At 52.5% G+C, this 24,592-nt stretch overlaps 2 protein-coding genes across 10 annotated transcripts in view; one reads left to right on the top strand and one right to left on the bottom strand.

The window, feature by feature from the left end:
• ERI3 (ERI1 exoribonuclease family member 3) overlaps positions 1 to 14,271 on the top strand; it is a 128,905-nt gene extending 114,634 nt beyond the window's left edge. For all 9 annotated transcript variants that reach the window (XR_009008841.1, XM_057549981.1, XM_057550012.1 and 6 more), the window contains one exon: positions 13,746 to 14,271. Coding sequence is in view for 8 of the 9 variants with exons in the window: in XM_057549981.1 (XP_057405964.1) it covers positions 13,746 to 13,828 (83 nt within the window). In the remaining variant the exon portion in view is untranslated. The remainder of the gene's footprint in view (positions 1 to 13,745) is intronic.
• Positions 14,272 to 14,693: 422 nt separating this feature from the next.
• On the bottom strand, positions 14,694 to 23,242 carry DMAP1 (DNA methyltransferase 1 associated protein 1). The gene is made up of 10 exons (XM_007164585.2): positions 22,851 to 23,242; positions 22,212 to 22,303; positions 21,758 to 21,953; positions 16,808 to 16,966; positions 16,513 to 16,680; positions 16,038 to 16,223; positions 15,837 to 15,908; positions 15,483 to 15,555; positions 15,045 to 15,340; positions 14,694 to 14,806 (listed from the first exon to the last, which is right to left on the bottom strand). Exons 1-10 carry the CDS (start codon positions 22,953 to 22,955, stop codon positions 14,747 to 14,749), a joined length of 1,407 nt encoding a protein of 468 aa, XP_007164647.2. The 5' UTR covers positions 22,956 to 23,242; the 3' UTR covers positions 14,694 to 14,746.
• Between the last annotated feature and the right edge of the window lie 1,350 nt (positions 23,243 to 24,592).

The following is a 24,592-nucleotide window of genomic DNA, read 5'->3' as shown; positions in this document are numbered from 1 at the left end:
CAGGCGCAAGGTCAGGCCATCAGATGCTGCTCAAGTCGGCAGAGGTGGTGTGAGCGTGTGCTTGTGTCCGGGTGTTCAGGAGGACTCTGTGCTAATCCGCCGGGGCAGATGCTGGTCATTCAGGGAGAAGAGCGCTCCCTTCTCAAGCCTCTCTCCTCGTGCCCCGTGCGCGGCAGCACAATGCCCTCCCTCATTCTCTGGAACCTGCCATGCCTTCGCTCACCTCAGGGCCTTACCATGTGGCTTTATTTTCCTTGGGAGCCCCCATTCCCACCCTTGGCCTAATCAAGTCCCACTCCTCCTGCAGAGCACAGCTCAGTTTGCTTTTCAAGGAAGCTTCCCTGACTCATAGCCTTGGTCAGCGCCCCTCCTCTGTGCACTCCCCCTTTGGAGCATCCCGTCACAGTCCTCATTAAGAGGTTGTTTAGTGCCTCTCTCCCCCACTAGATTGTAAGTTCCCTGAGGGCAGGAATTTATGTCTGTTTTGTTCAGCTCGTATCCCCAAAGCATAACATAGTGTCTGACTCTTGTGGGTAGATGGTGAGTAAAATGTGTTGTTCTGAATTGAGTTAAATTGAGCTGAGATGGCCCGGCCCACCCCTGGGTGCCAGGGCAGGGGGAGGGGGCTAGGGAAGTGCCTGGAGCTGAGGTGGTTCCCATTAGTCCTCATGATTAATTCACAGCCACACTGTGATGGAGTGGGCTTGTCCCCAGTCAGCGCCTCCGCTGGGGCCCACCTGTTAGCGACAAACAAACAAAGGGGATAAATAATGCATTGGGAGCTGAGCCAGGCAAGGCATCGGTATTGAAATTAATAGGGATTAGCTGAGCAGCTTGAGGATGAAATATTTACCAGGTGGGACTGGGCTTAGGGAGGGCAGCCCCCCCTCCCAGAGTCCCCAGGCATCTCCAGGCCCTTCTCCAGGGCATCATTGGCGGGGAGTACGGAGCCCCAGCGCCACAACTTCTGCCCCCAGATGTCTTGGTTCAGGACAGGCTGGCCAGGTCACTTGAGAGCTCAGGTCCCAGCCAGTCTCCCGGCACAGCAGGTCCTGAGGAAATGAAGGTACTAAGAAGGAGTGGAGGTGGGGAAGGGGCCGAAGCCGCCGGCACGTTGGAATCTGAGGAAGGACCGTGACTGATTTTCAGGGCCTGGGCCTGTCTGGGCTTCAGGTGGCAGATGTCACGGCTGGAGTAGGCTCACCTATGATCTTGTCCCTCTACCCTTCCCTCTTTCTTTTCCTCCAGTCCTTCCTTCCCTACACTTAATACATATTTACCGAGGGCCTCTGTTGATGAGGTAACCTTAGTGCCCCCAAAGGGTTTGTGGTCCAGCAGGGAGTGACAGAGGCAGTCACATGGAGGAACATGGGTGCTGTGGGAACACACAGAAGGGGTTCCTAACGCCTGCATGGGGGCGCAGGTAAGGCACCTCAGGAAACCACAGCAAGCCTCCATCCCTCAGGATAGACGAGGGGGCGCTCCAGCTGAGCAGTGGGGGAGGAGCTTCCCAGGCAGAAGGAAGAGCCCATGAAAAAACACATGAGGGAGAAGCGCCAGAACTCCGTGGTCCAACAGGAGAGTGGGAAGGATGAGGCCAGAGGGGGACACCTGGGCAGATCCCCAGAACTTAATGTAGAAGTTTGGATGCTATCCTGAGAGCAGTGAGGCACCGTTGGAAGTGGTGGTGATGGTTGTCGTTTTAATTATTAACTCAAACTTTTTACTTGGAACTCATTTTACATTTGCAGAAGCCTTTCTTACCCAGCTTTCCCTAGTGTTAACATCTTACCCAATCATAGTACAACTATCACCACCAGGCCATTAACATTGGTATTACTTCACTGTTAACTAAACGAAAGGCCTTACTTCAGTTTCACCAGCATTTCTACTGATGTCCTTTTTCAGTTCCAGGATCATTGAAGGGGTTTAAGACAGGCAGTGAAATGACCAGATTTGTGGCTTAGAAGGACACTATAGAGGAGATTGGCAGGGGCACTAATGTCACCTGGATGAGGGAGGGTGGTGCCCTGGACCAGGGTGGTGGTAGTAGGAATACAGGTTTAGAAACTATGGGGAAATATATGGTAAATAAACCTTCGGGGTGGATAAGTTTGCCCAGGGAGAGTGCAGAGAGTAAAAAGGGAAGAAGGCCAATGACCACTCTGAGCAACACCCACCTCTTAGGGGTAGTCAGGAGAAAAGGCAGGCGCGGACAGGAGAGCTGGAGGAGGGTAGTGGAGAAAAGGTGGTGTCACTGAAACCGAGGGAAGAGTTTCAAGGCATGAGTCAGTCCACTGGGTTGATCTAAACCTGAAAAGCTTCCATTGGACTTCAGCCCCATGAGGCCATAAGGATTGTTAGAGAAAGCAGTTTGGTAAGGCGCTGCTGGGGGAAATCAGATCGCAGGGTGGGAGAGGAGGAAATGAGACCTTTGGCTATGAAAGGGAGGAAAGATTGGGTCTTAGCCACATGGGAAAAGGGAAAAGGAATTAAAGGGAGCCTGTTTTTAAAGATGAGAGAGATTTAATATATTTACATGTTTTCATGAAGGAACCAGTGCAGAAGAAGCAACTGAAGCTATATCAGAGAGAAAGGGGGTTACTCACAAAGTAAGACCCCTGAAAAGGCAGTCGAGTTAGACTCCAGAAACCAGGTGGAGTGGGGGGATGGGCTTCAGAAGTGACATCAGGACAGTTCCTCTTTTGTATCAGGATGAAAGGCGAGGACTGGCACAGGTGCAGGGGTGTGGCTTCTGTGTTTCCTGTGAAGTAGGAGATGAGGTTGTGTGGCTGAGAGGGTCAGGACGATGTTGGGGGTAGGGAGTTTGAGAGTTGTGGAAAGTAGAGAAAGTTGGAAATTGAACTAGGGAGAAAGGGAGAGAGAGCGTGCGCACTGATCAGGCACATAGGAAATGGGGCGGTTTTATACACCCAGTTGAGGTTGATGACTGTGATTTTATGAGTTGCGTGAATCTGTAAGGTTTCAGTTTTCTCTAGTCACACTCAGCTCAGGTGTAAGCATGGAGAAGGCAGAGTTTGGGTTTTTCCAGGCAAGGGTGATGGGAGAAAAGAGGAGCAAGAGAGTTGAGACGATTGGCAAGAAAGGACTAAGATGGTGGACCATGGAATCCAAGCTCCAAAGCGAGGTGTATCAGTTATGTTGCTAGGACAGAAACTGCTTGGTATGTACCCAATAGCCATTGACCTTCTTTCTCACTAAACAGAGCCCCTGGATAATTAGGGGCAGCAAGGTGTACCCAGTTAAAAGACTACTTTTTTTTTTAGTTTCTCATACAGCTGGATATGGTTATGTCTCTGAGTTCTGGCTAGTGAGATAAAAGGAAAAGTGTGTGGGTCCTCCAGGAACAGTACTGAAAGGGAAATGACTTAGCTGGAAAGTACATTATTCTTGCTTTTTCCTTCTTCCTCTTTCCTAAAATGTGGACGTGATAATTGGAGCTTCAGCAGCCATTTTGGACCATAAGATAACCTGGAAATTGGAAACGACATGCTAAGAAGGGCAGGGGAGAAAGAAGCCTTGAGTCTTGTGATTTTGTGTTGCCGTGGGACTTTGAAAAAGTCAACTTAAATTGCAAGTCAGAGACATAAAAATCCTTTCTCAGTAAAGTTGTATTTTCTTCCCTCTGTTTTCACCTGGGTTCCCACCTAAACTTGACTCTTTTAGCCTTTATGGTAACATGGCCTGTGTCCTGAGATACAGCAGGAGACAATTTGAGCAAAAGGTTTTTTTGTTTGTTTGTTTGTTTTATAAATTTATTTATTTTTGGCTGCGTTGGGTCTTTGTTGCTGCTCGCGGGCTTTCTCTAGTTGCGGCGAGCGGGGGCTACTCTTCGTTGCGGTGCACAGGCTTCTCATTGCGGTGGCTTCTCTTGTTGCGGAGCACGGGCTCTAGGCACGCAGGCTTCAGTAGTTGTGGCTCGCGGGCTCTAGAGCGCAGGCTCAGTAGTTGTGGCTCACGGGCTTAGTTGCTCCGCAGCATGTGGAGTCTTCCCAGGCCAGGGCTCAAACCCGTGTCCCCTGCATTGGCAGGCGGATTCTTAACCACTGCGCCACCAGGGAAGCCCTGAGCAAATGTTTTAAGAGAGCATAACAAGGGTTACCAGCTTCCTAGCCTGAAATAGTGTCCTCATTGCCCTTTGCCTCCCTTCATTTGTTTGGTCATTCTCTTTTCTGCCTTTACATTCTGTATGTTAGTAAGCTTTTGGCTACAAGAAAAAGAAAACCCAACTTAAATCTTAAATAATAAGAGGGTTTATTCCCTCACAGAAGAGGTAAGGTGATCCTAGGGTTGGTTAATTCAGCATCTCAGCAATGTCATCAAGGACCCAGATTTTTTTCCATTGTTCTGTTCTTTTATCTTCAGCATGTTCTTCACAGGCTAACTCCCCTCAAGGTTGGAATATGGCTTCTGCAGTCCCAGACATTATGTGCAGACATGAAAACATCCAGCAGAATATACAGGACTATTTTCCCCTCATGGTTCTCTTCGTAAGAGTGAAGAAATTTTCCTTGAATGTCCTTGAGCAAACTTACCATCATATCCCAGTAGCCAGAACACTTGGCCCCTCCTAAACCCATGGCTGGCAAGGGGGTAGGATCCGCACAAATGGCTCAGACCACGGAGGTTTCCCTGGGTCAGGGAGGGAGGAGCAGGCTCTGCCAGCTTCGCAGAAGGGGAGTGGCTGTTGGGTAAGCAGTCAAAAGTGGACGGGGAAAAAGGTGAACACAGGAGGGGGATGTATCTGGAGATACTAGGGATGTAAACAGTTGCGAGGTTTCAGTGAGATGAAAGAAAAAGCATATTATCGTCAGTAACTGGGAATATTTGAATTTAACATTTTAAAGGTAGCACAGTGGAGGATGTTAACAAGGTGGAGGGTGTGACTGTGGAAATGGGTGAAAATAAGATATAACAGAGACGGTTGTTAGTGCTGAGGTCAAAGAACAAGAGGCTGGCGGCAAGTTTCTCAAAGGACAGGATGTAGAGGCTGTGACAGGCAGGGCTCTCGGGAAGGAGGTGGCCGTGGTCTGGATTGATAGCACATGCTCACAGGAAAGGCCTCAGATATGCTGCTGGCACATGGGTCTGGGGCCAGGTCACAGGTGCCTGGGGCATACACACAAGTAGCTTAACCTCTCCCTATCCCTGTGTCTCCATTTTGGAAAGAATCTGCCCTGATTGGTCAGGCCACTCTGGAAGGGTGTGAAGCCCTGTCACCTTCCTGTTGGAGCCACTCAAGGACCCCCAGAAGACAGTCCCACAGGAGACCCCTAGGGACAGGGTCAGGTGGGAGCTCGGTTGGGGCAGAAGTAGCTGCCAAGTACGGCAGAGGTGCTCAGCTGTTCTCGGTAGCCACCTCTTCCCCTCTCCCCTCTCCCGTCCCAGGCCAGGTCCCCTTCACTTTGCCTTAGGTTATCAGGCACTTTTATCTGTGGCATCCAGAGCCAAAAGAAGGGCAAGGCTCTTGGCCCCTCTACCTGGATGGGGCCTTGGCTGGGGACGAGTTGGGGGAGGCGGGCACCCGTTGTAATGGCCAGAGCAGCCGCCCTGTTACTACGGCGTATTTCACTTTTAATTCTGACATATAATGTAATGATCTTTTTTAAGGCCCGATGATATTATCTGCCTGACTAGATTATTGAGTCTTCATCATCTCCAGATAAATTTATGGCCAGGACGAGGCTCAGGATTTATCATCAGTCAATAGAGCTCGATACTCTAACAAGGCGTGTAATAAGATATACATATTTAATGATCCAAGGGGAGGAGTGCTAATGGGGACCCAGAGTGAGTGGTCCACGAGCCAGGGCTCTGCCCTAGGGCTGCCATAGCTGGAGGGGCGTGGATGTGGTCTTTGCCCCGTGGTCCCCAACTCTGGTCGTCCTCAGGACTGCCTCAGTCTCCTCCTTGTCAAGACCCTGAGGGAGAGGCACTAGGGACAGTGTCAGAGCTGGGGCCCAGAGGGCATACACGCGCCCCACTGGGAACTCCTCTCCCTGCTTCCGGGCCTTGGAGGGGTTGGGGTGTCCTTAGACCTGTACGTCCAGGCCCCTGAGCATGAGGGTGGGCCCACAAAGGGAGGGAGTGCCGCGGCTATGTGCCCAGCCCGCGCTGATGGTGACGGATGGTTTTTCATTACAGCCTCTCAGGTCCTGCCCGCGCCCTGTGTGGAAATTCTATTTATTCCCTAATTTGTAAAAATTCCCTCTTTATCTGATCCCAATCAGGGCGGGGTAATTGGCTCTCTGGGGCAGCGGCTGGGGTCCTTGATGAAGAGCTATGTGGATGTACCCAGCCCGGCCCCCGCCCAGCCCGCCACCAGGGCCCACAATTAATAATGATTTGCAAATGGCAGACAAGCAATAACACAGAAAGATGTGGCATCCGCGCTGCCTCTTCATTTCCTCCCCTCGCAGATATAAATGGCCACAGAACAAAAACCCAGCACTATAAATTCTGGAATTAGTTATTCACCGGGATAAATGGGGCCTGGAGCCACCAGCCCCTCTCCCGCCACCCTTCTTGCCTACTTTCCCCAATCCGAGTCTGTCCCCAGGTGTGTTCTTGAGCCTGGCCCCTGGCTCCTCTGCATCTTTGGCTCCCAGCTCAGTTCCCCAGCTTCCTCTTAGACCCTTCTCCACCACTCTAGCTGCCCTTTCCTGTGTGGCCCAGAATTGGGAGAGGACACTCGGGTCTGTAGCTTCCTCAGCCTCCGCCTCTTCTCATTGACCTCTCTGGCTGCCCAGTCTGGCTCCTGTCCCCACTCTGCACTGGGGTTTAAATGAAGTTGATATGTCCTGCCAGGCCTGGGAGTCTGGACCTGGGTTAGTCTTGGGTGTCTTCTTTGGCATTTGGGACCTGTCCAGTCATTTGCCTGGCCAGGTTTGAGTTGGGCTCCTGGTGGCCAGATGTCCTGTAAGTGATGCTGTGCTTACTGGTCAGGCTGTTGTGGGCTGTTGGCACAGGCGTTTCTGGGCACTGTGCCCTCTCGGCCAGGCACATCCTCTCCCCGCCCCCCAAGTGGCTGTGAGCTGGCGGGTAATGGGCGTGTAATGGCCTCATTTCCATGCCCGGCCTCCAGAAGCGGCGGTAAGTGTTTGATTGCCTTAATTTCCAAACACATCATTATCCCAGCTTTACCAGCGCTTAATAAACACTTTATGAGGATTTTTTTAAAAACATCTTCGGTCCGCATACTTCTCCGAAGTGATAAACTCTAATTAAGTCTAATATTTAAAAATATGGTAATGGTGAGTTGTTTGAATAAGTGGACTGCATTTCTGTAATTTCATTATTACGTAAAACACGCTAATTATTTGGAGCGCGCTTATTACGGAGAGAGAAATCGCCTGCTAATCAAGATGAAATTGCCTTTTCCCCTTATTGTGGAACCACCGTCATCCTTCACCATCAGCCCTGTGGCACCTCCGGGCACCTCGGTGGGGTGGAGGGGGGATGCGGGGAGGGGCTGGAAGAAGGGGTCACTTTGGAGTTGAGGCTATAATGGCCCCACCTGGGGGGAGGGGGAGGGAGCCGTGGGAGCCGTGTCGGTGGGGAGAAGGGAACCTATGTCTGGAGGGTGTGTCGGGTGGGCCAAGGTCACCCTGTCTGGGGGCCCAGGGGACTCTGGGGGTCATATCTGGGACAAGGAGCAGGGGTTGGGGGATATCAAGGTATTTCTGTTGGAATAACAATATTATTATTGGATATTATTGGAATAACGACACCAATACTACTAATAATAACTAACCCAGCCACTGTTTTAAGCACTTCACAAATAAAAACTCATTTCATCTTTTTAACAACCCTTTGAGGGAAGTAGTTGCTATAATTATCATTATTATTCCCATTTTAGAGACGAAGAATCCAAAAACAGAGGTTAAATACAGTACAGTAATTTGCTCAAGTTCACACAGTTACTAAGTGATGGAGGTTGGATTCGAACCCAGAATCTAAGGATATACAGGGGCCCTCTGCTGGTTTAGTCCTAAATTCCCTGCCTTGGCTTCCTTTCTTCTGAGTTCCTATTTGCTGTTGTACCCTGAATTGCACCCAGCCATGGCTTGAGATGCGGGCCCCCAGCACCGAGTTGCCGATTTAGCAATAAAAACATAGGAACATCAGTTAAATTAGAATTTAAACAGATAAACAGCAAATAATCTTTTTAGTATAAGTGTGTCCCATGTGGGGCTGGGGACGTATTTGATCCGGCAGTCCCACTGACACTTTGCACTCAGGCACGCTGCTGCCAAGGTGTCCTAACAGACAGACAGAAAGAGGTGGAAACAAGATGAGGTTCTAGAATGTCGACATGCGCCAGGTTCTTGCTCTCTTTTCCTTGTCATGGTTCCTGCTCCTTGTGCTGTTCTCTCCACCCATCTTTGCTCCGTGGGCTCCAGCCCCGTTCCTCACCAGCACCTGGAGATCACTCATAAGATGTGTTGCCAGGCTGAGCTTTTTAGGCAGGAGGCCTCAGGTTGTGTCTATGTCTTCCTTTAGGCCACATTGCCTCACAGCCCTGTAAGGTCAGCGGCTTGTCACCCTGCTGCTCCAGGTGTCCTCTCAATCTGGTTTGCTTCTTTGATCATTTCACGTTCATTCTCTTTCCTCGCTCCGACAGATCCATGTGTGGGGATGGTATATAAGATAGAGGCATCGTTTCAAAAGCATGGGGCAGGTGTGGACAGTTTGATCAATGGTGACAGGACAACTGGCTATCCACTAGGGGAAAAATAAAGTTAGATCTTCTACTTCTCACCACATACAAAAGTAAATTCCAGACAGATTAAAAAGTTAAATAGAAAAAGTATTCAAAGAAAATACATGATAGTTTTCTAATAACACTGGGATAGAGAAGGCCTGTTTAACCAAGATATAAAGCCCAGAAGCCGTAAAAGAAATGCCTGATAAGTTTAGCTGTCTCATAGAAATCTCAAGACTTAATACATCTGAAGGTACGTTCATCACTGCCCCAAACCTGCACCTTCTCTGGTTTGCCTCATCTCAGTGAGTGGCACTCAGATCCTAGACGCGTCCCTCCTCCAGCCCTCCCAGCCCCCTCATTAAGTCTTGCTCATTCTATTTCCTAAAAATCTCTTGCCTCCATCTGCTTCTCCACATCACCAGTATATCTCCACCTCCATTTCCACCGCCACTGGCCTAGTTCTGGGCCACCATTTCTGGCCTGGACCAGAAATACATAGTAGAGTCTGCTAGTCGCTGTCTCTGCCTTCCGCGTTAACACCTCTAATCCTTGAAAGATAATTCTGAAACACAAATCGGGTCCTGTCATGCTCCTCCTCAAACATGTGAGTCTCCCCATCATTCCCAGAACAATGAAATTATAAGCTCCTTAGTCTGGCATTCGGGGCTCTGCAGGGTTTGTTCTAGACGGCCACTGCTGACCTCGCAGCCTTCGTTTCGCCGCTCCCCTGACTCTTATTCTTCATCATCCCCCACCTGCTCAACTTAAATTTGTGGGGGACACTCCACATTTCCCCTCCAGAAATGTGCCTGTGCTGTTCCGTATGCTGAGAACTCCTCCCCACCTCAACCCCAACTTGCTGGCCGGCCCTCTCTGCATGTTTAACTTCGTCCTCCCAGGAACCCTTTCCTGATCCTTGGACTGAACAAAGTGCCCTTTTTTGTGCCTCCTTCTCTCATAGCACTGTTCACACTGCACCACTTATAGATGCAGTCTCTGAGCTCCTCGAGGGCAGGGAGCTGCAGAGTCTGCCGCCCTGTGACCCAGCATGGCCCTGCGCAGCCGGCACACAGAAGGTGTCAGTGTGTATTTGCTGAATGAATGAGTGCATGAATAGATGGCCTTCCAAGAGCTTCCTTGGGTCCGTTCCCTCCTGAGGGTGGCCCTGGCCCAGGCTCTGCATCCTGTCCTCTACCGTTCAATTCCCAGACAAGTGCAGCCAACTGGAGCGTGTCAGCCTCAGGTGGTTGCCCTGTGTGTGTGCTCACCGGCTGTCCTAAGCGATCTGAGCCACCCTTCCACTAGCAGCTATTTTGCCAAGCAGATATTTGACTACCCTTGGAGCCAGCCAGCAAGCTCATCCTTTGTTAGGTGCTGGCCCCACTCACCTCTCTGAGGGGTTTATGCAGCCGACCCCCCCGTTACAGCCTTGGCAACATAAAAACATTAAGAATTAATTCCAACATTAGGAATATTAATGCCCCCCAAAAGAAGAGGGCAGTCTTGTCACAAGCTGATGTTCCTGCAGGAACATAAAAACAGGTTAGTCTTCTGGAATTTGGAGGTGAGGAAGACCTACTCTTGGAGGCCTCCATTGTGGGCACAAGGCTCCCTGCCCCCGACCCCAGAACAGCCTCAGGCTGGCCTCAGTAGCTCAGTGACGTGCCACAAGGTGGGGCTGCTGACCCAGGCGGCCCCAGAGCTTCGAGCAGAGGACTTTCTGGGAGGCTCACCCGGTGCCCTCTCTGAACTTATGGTCTATTAAAAGCCCAGATTTGTCTCTGTGCTGATCAGTGGGTTGCACTGACTCTTAGGTTGGCTTTCAGGGCTGTCTTCCCCAGCCTGGGTCTCTCTTCATTGTGGTGGACCAGTTGCAACAAGTTAAGACTCCAGAATCCCCAGTGGACAGGGTCAGTAGTCAGAGTTTGTGGTGCGAGTGACAAGTGGTTTCACCAAGTGTGCTGGCCCCTGTGTCATCTGTGCCACAGATTGTATAGTATACACCTTGTCACCATTGGGTCATCCAGAAAACTAGCATCCTTGCCTTCCCTTCAAGAAGAGAGGAGGTATTCCAAACATACAGCATGTGCAGACGTGTGGGTGTATCACTGTTCAGTCCTCCCAGTAACACTGAGGTAGTATCTGTTGTCACCCCTAGTGAACCTGAAGTTTGGAGAAACTCGGCACTTGCCGCAGGGCACACAGCCAGTGGGCGAAGTTAAGACTACAAACAGGTCTGACTCCAAAACCCACTTTGTCATTTTCAGAAAACATAAGTGGTTCCTTGAGGTTGGAATCTGGGCGTTGGGGGTAGAGAGTGACGGGGGTGAGACCAGAGATAGCAGGGATCTGTTTTTGCAGGGCCTTTAACTTGAAGTCATAATAAGGAGTGTGTAGACTTGAAAGTGAGGGCAGGGGAGCCACTGAAGGGATTTAAAGAGAAAAGAACGTGATCAGATTTGTGTGAGAAAGATCACTTTGTCTGTAAGAGAATGGATTAAAGGGAAAAGAAAGAGGACCAGCTGCTGTTGTAAGAGCAGGAGATGATGGGGTCTGGACTGGGAAGTGGTGCCAGAATGAAGGGAAGTAGATGATGAGACAGAGAAGAAGATAAAGCCTGCAGTTCACGCTTGATTGGATTTGGGGGGAAGGCAGGATGTCAAGCTTGAATCAGGTTTCTTCTGGGACATTTGGGAGTGCCATTCACTGGGATGGAGAACACAGGGGAGAGAAGGAGCTTGGGGGATAAAATTAGTTCACTGCTGGATGTTTTGAGTTTGCATAGATACCTAGGAAGAGGTGTTCCAGAGGCGTTTGGATCTGTGGTCTGGAGCTCAGGAGAGAGGCCCAGACTGGAGACAGCAATTTTCAGAAGCCCAGGATGTGGATGAAGCCATCTGGTGTGTAGAGTGGGGAGAGGTCAGGGGGGAGACTGGGGCACATGGACCTTTGCCCAGCTCCAGACGAGGCACAGGTGGGAAGTCAGTGCTCCCCCACTGGATGGCTGGTGGCCTGGGGGGAGGAGCTGGGCACATTCACTTGGGCCAGGGGAGGTAGATTGAGCAATTTGTCCAGCAATGAGGGAGGAGCCAGATGAAGTCAATAGAAAACTAATTTTCTTTTCTGCTGGAAGAAATGAGGTGTGTGGCCGCTGGGTAATTGCAGATAACGAGGGGACTTATTCTTAATATGCACAGCGGCCACGGTCCCCAGAGTGCTGGAGACAGCGAGGATCGGAGGGGCCCTGACAAGGCCAGATTTATTTGGGAAGAAAATCACCTATCGTAGCCCTTTCAATGGTGCCGTGACAGCCCCTGGACCCTGTCATAAACCCTCCCCACTCCTGGGGCCCGCCCCTCCTGCACAGCCATTCCTGCCCCATTCCCCTTCCTGTCGACTGCCTAGCTCCTCCCGTCACAGCCCCCTCCCTCCACCCTCTACCCCCACAGCACAGGCGTACACACTAAGGGAGACAAATGATGGGGCCTCAGCTGAGCGGGGCGCGTGTCCGGCCCATAAACCATGGGGATGGGTCACGTCTGGAGTTGCCATGGCCGCCACTACCCACCCATCTGTCTTCTCACTGTTCCGCCTCAGACCAGCCTTCATGGCTTCCCAAGCGCCTAGAGGAACAAGGTGTCCCTGTGCCTGGGTCCTGGGTCACCTGTCCATGCCCACATCCACCGTAGCTACATTCATATAGAGCTGAGAGACAGGACCCCGTGTGACTTGTCTGACCTGACCCAGAGAGCTCGTCTGCTGTGCGCCGGGTCTGCAGAGCTGGTGTCTGGCTGATGATACAGGGCCTGGCCTGACCAGACTCCTCCCACCCCACAGTCTTTTTCTAGCTCTGGTGGGTCCCCTTTCCTGGTCTAAGGTCCTGGCAAGGGCAGGCTGGGAGCTCAGCGCAAGGGGTTGGTCCTTGACAGACGCAGGGGCCTCCTGACCCCACCTTGACCTTACCACCCCCACACCTGATTATGACATCGACGTACGATATTTCTGCCACCACAGCATCGACCCCACGAGGGCGGTGGCAGCTGAGGTCCTGGTTATGGCACAGGAGCAGAGCACCTATGGGAGGTGGGAGGGGGATGGAAGAAGAGGCAGGTGAGGGAGTCGGGGCCCATGACCATGATACTGAGGCTCCAGGAGTACCTGTTCCTGTGGCCACCTGGGTCTAGGACAGTTTTCACCATGGAGTTTCTCACGGCAGTCAATACTGCTGTGACAGGGTCTGGCAGGCGCAGATGTCTTTAATCTGAGATATGGCCAGAGACAGGGCTGAAGCCTGCCGGGGTGGGAGAGGCAGGGCTTGGGCTGAGCTACACAGGCGTGTCTGGTAGAAGGCTGCCGGCCAGGGTGTTAAGAGGACCACAGACCTGGCCCCTCTCCACTGGCCTGGGCTGCACAGGAGCAGGCGCCCAGGCGGTAGCTGCTGGAGCACATGAGCCTGGGACCCTGGCCTGGAAGTGCCGAGGCTTGTGCCTTGTCACCAGTGATTATGGCCTGGGCCACATCTCCCACACACATGCAAGTGCCGGCAAAGTCACCCTGGCCGTGGGCGTGATGAATGGCCGCACAGTAATGAAATGGAGACATCAAGACGGGTGGCGGGAAGACGGAGTGTGGCGGACGGGCCGTCCCCACGCGGCGGCAACAAGAAGGATCGCCCAGCGGCCGGGGGCCGTCAAGGGAGAAATTACACATTTACTCTGCCTTTTTCTTACTGCGACGGTGCCCATACATCACCGCTGGGGCCAGGGAGGGACACGCTGGCCAATTTCCAGCATGAATTATGGAACTCAGAAGCATTGAGACCAGGCTTCTTGCTGGCCCAGCATCATCACCCGGCCCAACCTGAAGCTGGAGTTGCTGCCACCTGGGGATAGGACCCACTGGTTTAGAGCCTATGGCTCCTGAATCTGAACCTGCCTCCCACCCCCACCTGTGTACCTCTGGGCCCACAGGGGAAGGCTCTGGGGCCCATCTAAATGTCTTCTCTTCCTCTTTTTAGATGACTGCAAGAACATTGCCAACATCATGAAGACACTCGCATACCGAGGCTTCATCTTCAAGCAGACGTCAAAGCCGTTCTGACTGGCCGAGGATGGGATGGGGCAGGACAGGGTAGCTGCTTGGCCCAGCCCAAAACCCTCCTCTCCCTCACCAGAGGGGCAAAGGGAGAGTGGCACAGCTCTACGTCCAGAGTGTCCCCCAGCCCGCCCTGTGGGCTTGTGTCCTGGGTAAGGCTTGGCCACTTGGCCCCTCTGGAACAGACACTTTGTGCCCCCTACCCCCTCCCCTCAACCTCAGCCCAGTATCAGGCCCTCCCATTGTGGGCCTGGGCTGGGGGACCTCCTCCTCACTGTCTCCTCCCAGTACAGGCTTCTTGCTGGGGCCACCAAGCCCCCCTGTGCCCCCTCCCATCTGTAGTGCATGGTGTGTGGTGCCCCCAGGGCTCCAGGACAGATCAGGCCCCACCTTGTGTCTACCCCCATCCCCGCTGTGAACGTGCCACTGAATAAAGTCGGGGAAACGAGGCCCTGGGTGTGTGTGTGGACCAGGCAGTACCGTGCCTGACACTGGATGTGCAGGGGTTAAAGCATATGCCAGGCTGCCCTGTGCTCAAGGCCACCAGTAGAGCTGGCAGTCTCTGGAGCACCTAGGGGACCCACAGCGAATATGCACAGGGCCCTGGGGACTGTCTGAGCACAAGGCTGTGTTCAAAGCAGCCGGTATCTACGGTCATTGCTGTGTGTGAACCAACCTGAGTGCAGAACCACGGGTGTTCCCAGATACAGGTGTTTGGGCAAAGCTGGTCAGTGGTTAAAGGGCTGCTAAGGGCCTCAGTGCAGGCAAGCCCCAGCGCCATCCCCATGGAGTGGCTATGGTGACCCCCCTCCTGCCCACCCTCCCAGCTAGGGGCATGAGAAGTGGTGGGAAGGAAAAGGAAGCAGCCCAGTCCAACTCAGCAGCTCTATTTACACAGCACCATCCCACGCCCCGTGCAGCCCCTCACGGCTTCTTGGCTTTCTTCACAGAAGAGGAGCTGGAGGCCGATTCCCGTCGCTTCCTCTGAGGAGACACAGAAGGTGCTGAGGTCAATGGCCCCCAGGGCCAGATTCAGGCTGGGTGCACGTGTTTCACGCTCTGAGTCAGGAAGGTGATGCCCCCTGACCAACCACCCACTCCCTCATTCTCAGAACCCCTCAGAGTGACGACTCCTGTTGCAGGCACTAGAGGGGGTGGGGCCTGCGTACGCACCTGCGTGTGCTCACTAGCAGGGCCAGCTCGCGCTCTCCCGGCCTCTTACCGAATTGGGCGTGAGGGGTGCGCCCACCACGTCAATGATGGCGTCCTTGCTGGGGTCCGGGCCGAGACTGGGTTCAGGCACCGCCGGCTCCGCTGGGGCCAGGGCCGGGCCCGATGCCGGTGTGGCGGGGCCCCCCAGCACACCGGCCCGGGCCAGCGCCTCGTGCCGGTGCCGCAGCATCTGCAGCTCGTACTCGCAGTTGGCGCATGCCTGCTTGAGCTCGTAGAGCAGCACCAGGTCACTCCGCAGCTCGTTGAACATGTGCACCAGCTCCTCCGTGGGCGTCGGGCTCAGCTCTGTGGGCAGGTGGGTGGAAGGCACAGGGCCAGAGCTGGGGTGCGGTGGGAGGCCGGCAGCCGGAACTACCCGCCCCCCACCGCCCGGCCTTCATCCGCAGCCTCGGTGGGGACGTCCTGAGGGGCTGGCCCCCGCACTCACCCACACCCAGCTCCAGCAGCATCTGTTCCAAGGCCTTGATCTTCTTCTGTCCCACAGAGCTTGGCAGCTTCATCTGCAATGACCCAGGCAGCTAAGCCCTCTCCCCCCACAAGCAGTTTAGAATGAAGGAGACGAAAGGCAGTGGGGGGAGTGGACGAGAAGTTAACCCCTAGAGGCAGCTCTGGGTCACAGAAGAAAACAGCCAGTAAGCGGAATAGAGTGAAAGCTGTGAGCTCAGCCTGCCATCCCCGAGATCCCGGTACGTCCGCCTCCACCTGCTCCGGCCCCATGGCCTGCAGCATTCAGGCCGCAGAGCCCAGGGCCCAGACACAGTGAAGGAGGTGACTCACGTACCCGCTGGCTCCGCAGTGTGACGCCTGCGGACTTGAAGTCTGGGAACTTGATGCCTGCAGTCTCGGGAACGGCCTGGGGGAGAAGGAGTTACAGAGACCAGGGTGTCACGGGGAGAGGGCCCAGTGTTAGTCCCAGCCCCCTGCCGGCTCCGCGTGCTCTCCGAGCCCTCCACCCTGAGCTGGGCTGACTTGGTCTCCACACCGGCTTCTCAGCCTCCTTTTTCTGGGGGAGCTTCTTCTTGGGGGCCTTGCGTTCCGTGCGCCGCTGCTCGGCAGTGGTGTCCGCCGCCGTTATCAGCTTCTGCAGGTCCTGGCTGCGCTTCTCCCGCTCCTTCTTCCGGGCCTCGATCTTGCGCAGCTCCTGCAGCAGGTACTCCTCCTCCGCCACCTGGGAAAGAGAGACGCTGAGACGCCCGTGAGGGTCATGGGGCGGTGAGAGGAGACGGGGAGACGGAGGGGTGCCGGGCTGTCTGTGAGGGAACCTGAGCAGCAGGGGATCGTGAGGGCGGTGAGGGCTACAGAGCAGGGAGGATGGCCGGTGAGAGGCGGGACTGGATGGGGGCGGGAAGAGGGGGAAGAAGGGGAGCTGGGGTGAGGGAGTTGAGGGTATGGAGGAGGGAGGCAACGGTCAAGGGGTTTCACGGCATGGAGCAAGAGTTTGTGGGACTCGGGCTGACCTGCTCTGGGGTCCGGTTATAGAGACGCTCCAGCTGTTCCTTCCGCCGTCGCTCGTGCCCAGCATCAAACACTGGTATCTTGAGGTCTGTGCCTGGCACGGCCCGCACGTTGGCAAGCTTGGCACAGATGTGGTAGTAGCGCTCCTTCAAGTCCTCCACAGAACGCTTCTGAGGATAAAGATACAGAGAGAGGGAGGATGAACACTCAGAGGCATGTGGAAAGGAGATCATGAAGGTAGTGGGCCTGCCACGCCCGGGGGTTGGGCCCACATGCAAATGCACCATACCAGCTCACCTTGAACTGCTGGTGGTCATACCGGTCGTGGATAACAACAAAACGTAGGTCAAAGCGGCGGCTAAGGTCAAAGAGGTGGTCGGTTTCTGCCTTTGTCCAAGCGTCGTCATGAAGATAGAGCTGGTACTCCTGCTCTGAATACACAGGCACCTGCACCGTCTACAAGCACAGAGGGACAGGGGGCATGCCCACGTCACGGCACGTCCCCGCAGGCTCCAGCAGCGTGACCACAGCCCCTCCTGTTTATTGTCAATCCCTGGGCTGGACAAAAGCAAATCCTCTGCCTGGGACCCTGCACAGGGCACCTGGAGATGATGTTTCCAGAGCAAGAAAAGAAACTCTCTGCTTGACCAAAGGCCCTGGCAGGCTCTAGGACTGTCGCCTGCCTCTGAATCCACTCCAGGACCAACTTCATCATGCCTTTGGCTCCAGAGCCTCGGTAACAGGACACATGCTCCTGACCCGATGGTTAAGGTGAGGGGCCCACGTGTAAGTGCTTCTGTGGAGTCCAAAGGTCAATTTTGGAGTAAGGCAGATGGCTAAATTCTGGAGAAAGGCCCAGGAGCCCTAGTCATGGCACACTTGTCTGAAGCACTCCTGCCACCCAGTGGTGACAGTGAGACTTGCAGCTCCCCCAGAGCTGGCCAAGGTCACATCTCTAAGGAAAAGGCACCTGAATCCTACTCGCAGTATACACCCCCCACCCCAACACCCATGCCCCTGGCTCCCCTCCCCCACGTCCCGTCCCCCAGACCTCCCTCAGAGACAAACAGCACCACCACCAGCTGCGTCTATCAGTCAGAGACCCCAGGAAAGAGACAATGCTAGGCTGGACCAGGGAAGTTTCTCCATCAAAGACCACATTGGCTCTGAACCTGTTCTCAAAACCCTTATGTCCAGCTGCCTCTTGGACATCTCCTACTGGAGATCCTGTATACATCTCAAACTGAATATGTTCAGGTGATACGTGTTAACTAGGCTTACTGGGGTGGTCATTTCACAATATGTACAAATACTGGATCATTATATTGTAACCTGAAGCTAATATATGTATGATATATAATAATTATACCTCAATTAAAAAAAAAAAATCCTAATATGTTCAGTACTGAGCTCATCGCCCTCCCTCAAACTCCTATCTCCCCCAGTCCGGATCTTAGTCAATGTAACCATCACCCAAGCGGAAACCTAGCAGGCATCTTTAAATCCTACCTTTACCCTTGGCCCCTACCCTTTCCCACATCTGTGGACTTTACCTCCCAATTCTGTATCTCCTCTGCCACAACCCTGTCCAGACCACCACTACCCCTTGCCTGGATAGAGAAACAGCCTCCCCACTGGCCTCTCTGCCTCCATTTAATCCTCTTCCAAGCAATTCTCCATCTGCAGCCAAGATGTGACCTCTCTGAACACTACTACTTAAAATAAAAAGAAGTTCACCGTCAAGCAAGGGAGATGGTCAATCATTCAACAAATATTTATCATGGGCCTGCTAGCCCTATGCTGGGCACACAATGCTGAATAAGACAGACAGGGGCCTTGCCTTCTCAGAGCTCACAGTCCAGCTGAAAATTTAGTAAAGTGCAGCGAATCTGATGACAAAGGTATGCCTAGGGTGTAATGAGTGACACGTGATGCAGCCTGGGACAAGGGTTGTCAGGGAAGAGGTAAATGGAGCCTGGTTCAGTCTTAAGGTTAAGTAGAACTGAACGAGTGAGGGAAGGCGCTGGAGAGACTCCTAAGCAGGGGGGCCACATAAACAGCGATGAGAGAGAAATGGCCTGATGTGTGCGGGCTTGGCAGTCAGGGACACTAAGGGAAACAAGAAAAGGGCGAGACAGGGAGAGGCCTGAAGAGAGCCTGGAGAGTTGACAGAGGCAAGCTGCTGCAAGCCTTGTGTGACTGCTAAGGAGTCTGGAATTCATCCTGTGGGTGACGGGAGTCAATAAGGTTAGTTTTAAAGAGAGGAGTGAGACGGTCATGATTCTCTTTTACAAAGACCACCCTGGCAACAGTGAAGACAGGGGGTGAAACATGAGCCTGGGAGACCAGCTGGCAGGTTTATGAAATAATCCAGGTGGGAAGTGAAGAGGCCTGAAATAAAGCAGCACCAGCGGAAGGCAGAGAAAAGGGCACGGACTTGAGAAGCTTTAGATTAAACACCATAGGACGTGACAACTGGCTGTGGGGGTGAGAGAAGATGCTGTCATAGGTAACTCCTATGTTTCTGGCTTGAGCAAGAAAGCGGCTGGGAGCCACAGACTGAAAGCGGGACCCCAGGAAAGAGCAGTGTTGGAGGGAAGATTGTTAGTTCCCTTTACTTCGACTTCATTCTCCACCCAGTTACCACGATCTTTCTAAAACTCAAATCTGATCCCGACACCTCTCTACTTAAAATTTGCCAGTGGCTCCCTAAAGACATCAGAGCAAAGCCCAAATTCCTGAGCCTGGCTGCCAAGCCCTGCCTGACCCGGCCCTGCTGCCCTCTCAGGTCTCATCTCCCACCATATCCTACCTTGGACTTTAGGTTCCATCAACAGGGAAATGCCCACAGCATCCCACACATATGACTGATTTTTCATTTATGCCTTTGCTCATGATGTCCCCTCTGCCTGAACAAGTCATTGCACTCCTTTTCTACTATTACCTGGTAACATACTTTGAGACTCAAATCAATATCATATGACCCAACAATCCCACTCCTGGGCATATATCCGGAGAAAACTCTAATTTGCAAAAATATATGCACCCCTATGTTTATAGCAACACTATTCACAGTAGCCAAGACATGGAAGCAACCTAAATGCCCATCGACAGATGAATGGATAAAGAAGATGTGGTATATATATACAATGGAATATTACTCAGCCATAAAAAAATAATGAAATAATGCCATTTTCAGCAACATGGATGGACCTAGAGATTATCATACTAAGTGAAGTAAGACAGAGAAAGACAAATATCATACGATATCACTTATATGAGGAATCTAAAATATAATACAAATGAACTTATTTACAAAACAGAAACAGACTCAGACATAGAAAACAAACTTACGGTTACCAAAGGGGAAGGGGGAGAGGGATAAATTAGGAGTTTGGGATTAGCAGATACAAACTACAATATATAAAACAGATAAACAAGGTCCTACTGTATAGCACAGGGAACTATATTCAATATCTTGTATTAACCTAAAATGGAAAAGAGTAAGAAAAAGAATACATAAACACACACACACACACACACACACACGTATAACTAAATCACTTTGCTGTACACCAGTAACACAACACTGTAAATCAACTATACTTCAATTAAAAAAAAACTCAACTGAAGCTCTAACTTCTCCAGGAAGTTTCCATGACCTTCAGTTCCTCCCAGTATGGCATGTATCCCACCAAACTGTAATTGCCTGTGCCTCCCCCCAGCTCCCCAACAACATGGAGAGTTTCTAGAGGGCAGATATTGTGTCTGATTCATGTTTGTGTCCTCACTGCCTCGGGCTTGACTTGGCATGGAGTAGTATTTACTAAATACAAAATGAACACTCTTTTGTCTTCACCTCAAATTATCTCATCCAACCTTCCCACCCCCACCTCAAATCTCTTACCTCTTGGTTATCCCTTCTCAGTCTTACATCTCCAGCCTCTCCCTCCACTGGACCTGAGGGGCCTAAGGATGGTGGTGAGGGGCCTAAGGAGGAAAATCAGTTTGGGGGCATGGGGGAGAATGATGGGTCACACCTGGACGTACTGAGTCTGAGAGGCCTGTGAGCCATCCACGGGGAGGTGTCCAGGTGCAGGTGGGTATACTGGCTGAGGGGAAAAAAGTCAGGACTTGGGAGTCCTGGGTTCAAGCCCCCAGTGCTTGCAGACTTGAAGTCTAGGCTGCTCCAAGCTGCAGGGACTGTGGGGCCGTATCGTGAGTGGCTTAAACAACAGCCTAGGGAATCCTAGCCCAGCCCAGCTCTGCTTCTCACTGTCTGGGTGAGTCTGTGTTAAGGCCCTGCTCCATCTGAGCCTCAGTAATCTAGACCAGAGATAATTCAGCTTGGATTAGGGTATAGAGAATGAAGAACACAGGCAGATGTGATTTATTATAGAAACAGAGTCAGCAGGACTCAATGACTAGATGTATCACTGAAGTCTAAGTCAAATGCCAGCTTCTCAGAGAGGCCCTCCCTGACCACCCTATCTATTAGGCCTCCCCTACACCTACAAGTTCACTCTTTATCTCATTTCATATCCTGGTTTCATTTTATTGATGGCTCTTATCTGAAAGAATCCAATTTATTTGCTTATATGTTTGTTATCTGTCTTCCCCTACCTTCTTTGTCCCATTGTTGACTGAAATAATATGAGAGCTAAGGGAGAAGTTAAGTCAAGGATGATTCCCAAATTTCTGGTTTGGGCAATTGGGTGGATAGTGGTGTCATTCACTTATGTGAGGAACAGGTTTGGGGGTGGGGAACAGAGGGAAGATTATGAGTTCTGCTCAAGGGTATCCACTTGATCTGAAGTACCCGTGGGGCCTTCAGGGAGAGAGGTAAGCAAATGACTGGATATATGTGGACTGCTGCTCTGGACTGGAGATACTGAATTGGGGTTAATGGCATACAGAGGGTAACTGAGGTCACAGGGTAAATGAGATACACTAGGGAGAAAGTAGAGAGTGAGAAGAGTAGAGCACCTAGGACACAGCTCTGAAGAATAGTGAGAAATGAAAGGTTAAGGCAACACACCAAAAATCAGAGCAGGTCTAGGAGAGGACAGGATCCCATGGGCAGTGAAGACCCACAGAGGTATTTGCACCAATGACTGAGCGGGTAACCATTGTTAATGACCTGGCCTGAGGGGGGCCTCTGGAGCCAACTAGGAGACTGGAGTGCTCAGGCAAGTGGCTCAGAGTAGGTGGGCAACCTTGGCCTACGTCCCAATGGTGGTGGCTCACCTTATTGAACCTGGCGAAGGGGTAGTCCTTGCCCTCCTCAGCTGCCCGTCGCCAGTGGAAGAACATGGCTCCATCCTTGCGGGCTGGGTTGGTGAATGGCATCCACTTCCACGGCCGCACCTTCTTGGAGCCCAACTTGGCCTTCACGGTCCGGTAGCCTTGACCAGTGTCACTGGGTAGCAGTGGGGGCGCATCCCTGGCAGCAGGGTTTAAGGAGGTGAGAGATTACAGTCAGAAGGTGTGTAGAGCGCCTTTGGACCCAGGCTGCTGATCTACCATAGAGCAAGGAAGTCACGTCCCGGAGTGAGACATCTGAGCTCCCACATCCTAAGCAAGCAGAAGCCCTGTGTGGAGAGGGGAGGTGGGGAGAAAACTGGCTGGGAAAATTAGGAGTTAGGGACATGCACGTTGGTCAGGGACCAAAGCCTGGGGGATCTGGGATTCTAATACTTGCTTCTTGTCAGAGTAGAGCAGTGCATAGACCTCCCGGTGCATGCCCTCGGGCCTCTTGAAGGTCAGTGTCTCAGAGGACTTCTTGGATTTTTTCTGGGGAGGGAAACCACAGGAGAGGAACCACAGGCTAGACTCCCTTCCCTGAAAATTCTTTAGCCCAGCTCAATCCCTGAACAAACCAGCATCTACAGGTACAATGACACACATACACACTGTGACACATAATGACACACTATGAAGGTACAGAAACCCACTCAAGGGGCACCTGGGTTTGAGCAGGTCATTCCCCTCCACACCCGTACCTCAGAGCCCTACCTGTCAGAGCATAAGATACTTTTCCAGCATCTCTCAGCGTGTCACACCGAGTTGATGTCCCCCCAATATCCCACAAGTGTCACACTCTCTAGGTCCTGTCTTACAAATGTCACACCCTCTTGGACCCCACCATTTTCCACGGGGTCCCACCTCCTCCATCCCATCTCACCAAGGTGACACATATTCTCTATCCCGTTATTTCACATCTTTTACCGCCCATCTCACAAGAAGTGTGGCACCTCATCTCTCCCCGAGCCGTCTTCCGTTGTCACTCCTACCCACCACTTCACTACCGCTACCCAGCGCTCTCAGGCACCACTGCTACCTTGTCCGGATTGATAATGTCCTTCTTGCTGATGGTCCCGGAGGCTGCATCCCCCTCTGGACCCCCGAGCTCTAGAATGTCCCGTACATCCGCGCCCGTAGCCATCGCGCCCGAGAGATGGGGGAGCGCCCCGAGGTCAATAGTCAGTGCCTGAGGAGCGACCAGGCTCAGATCGGGGGGCGGAGCCACTTCAGCCCCAAGTGGGGGCGCGGTGAAGAGGCGGGCCGCGAGGACGAGAGTGGCTCAGGGTCAGGTCGGGGCCCCGCCAGTGTCCCGCAGCCTGGGTCTCCCTAACGGCCCCAGCTGTGTCCTAAGCCCCAGCGCCTCCGCACCTAGACCTCCGGGCTGCGGCCCAGCGACTCCCCTATCCCCGCAAAGCCTCAAACAGAAACTTCCGGTCGTGAGCGTTAGAAATGTGGCCGTCAGGAACACTTCCGGTCTGTGCTTAGCGGAAACCGAGCCGGCTGGTAACCCAGTGTGAAAACTACTGACCGCGCAGAGAATGCTGCACTCCTTGGCTCCCAGGAGCCCGCCCGTTTCCTGGGCTGCCTGCCTTCTGGCATTTTCCCTCTGCGTTGCTCCGTCGCGCAATGAAGAGAGAGTGCACAGCTTTGTGACCTTGGAAGTCGCTTAATTTCTCTGAACTCGTTTCTTCACTTTAAAATGGAAATTGTCATGGTACCTGCGTAAGTGAAGTGCCAATAATCCATGTAAAACATTTGCACGGTGCCTTTTTTCATTAAATAAATTAGTGGTATTAATTGCCCCTGTTCATTAAGTGCTAAGTATGTACCAGATACTGTGCTACGCGTTCGAGATGAAGAGATCAACTGGACAAGGCAGAGCTTCCCAGGGTGGCTGCCAAGATGGAGTGAGGTCTGGACCCTCACTTGCACCTCCTCTGATGGGGGGGGGGGGTGTGTGGGTCGGGGCCTCATGGGGCTTTCCTGGAGCCCAGCTTCCTGGAACTTCACTAGTCTGGGAGCTAACTGCACTAGTGTGGGTTCCAAAGAAGTCCAAGAACACAGCCCCAAACAGGTAGCAGCTGGAAGAAGTATCCCTCAAAGGAAGAAACTTGCTGATCTCCTTGGAGAGAGAGAGATTTCTAGAACAGGAGGTCCTGAGGAAGCACAGAAGGGACAGGGGAAGCAGCTCCCAACTTCAGCCTCTGCAAACTAGCCTGTAGACATGGAGGACACTGGGCATTGAGCATGGGGGATGGAGTGGAGCTTGTAAGGTATTAAGGAGACCAGGCCCCAAGCCAGGGCCTGTCAAAAATCCAAGCGGGGCCTGGAGGAGCAGACAGCCCGCACAAGTGAGCTATCAATGTTGTAACTTATTCTGGCTTGGGGGCGTATGGGGACATAGCCGCTGCAGCCACAAGCCTAGCTAGACCCCGAAAGTTTGAAGAACTGGGCCTAGAGGTACAAACCTTGCCCTGTTCCTGAGGCCTGATTCCTGGGTGAATCCTCTGAGCTCTAAACAGTTTCCAGGGGAAGCCAGGGTCTTGCAGCAGAAATTGCCCACAGGGTAAGGGAATGGTCCTTGGAGCGAGAAGTGGGAGAGGGTCCTGCACCTCTGCCTCAAAACCCTTGACTCTGCCTGTAGTTACTGTGTTGCATAATTATTTGTTTAAGATATGTCTCTCTTGATAGAATCATTTCTGTGAGGGCAAGGATCATGGTACATAAATGTGTGTATGTGTAAGGCATTATTCTAGGCTCTGGGGATGCAGTGGGTGA

The sequence above is a fragment of the Balaenoptera acutorostrata genome, chromosome 1 (genome assembly GCF_949987535.1).
Source record: "Balaenoptera acutorostrata chromosome 1, mBalAcu1.1, whole genome shotgun sequence".
Lineage (NCBI taxonomy): Eukaryota > Metazoa > Chordata > Mammalia > Artiodactyla > Balaenopteridae > Balaenoptera > Balaenoptera acutorostrata.
This window is presented reverse-complemented; position numbering and strand designations above follow the sequence as displayed.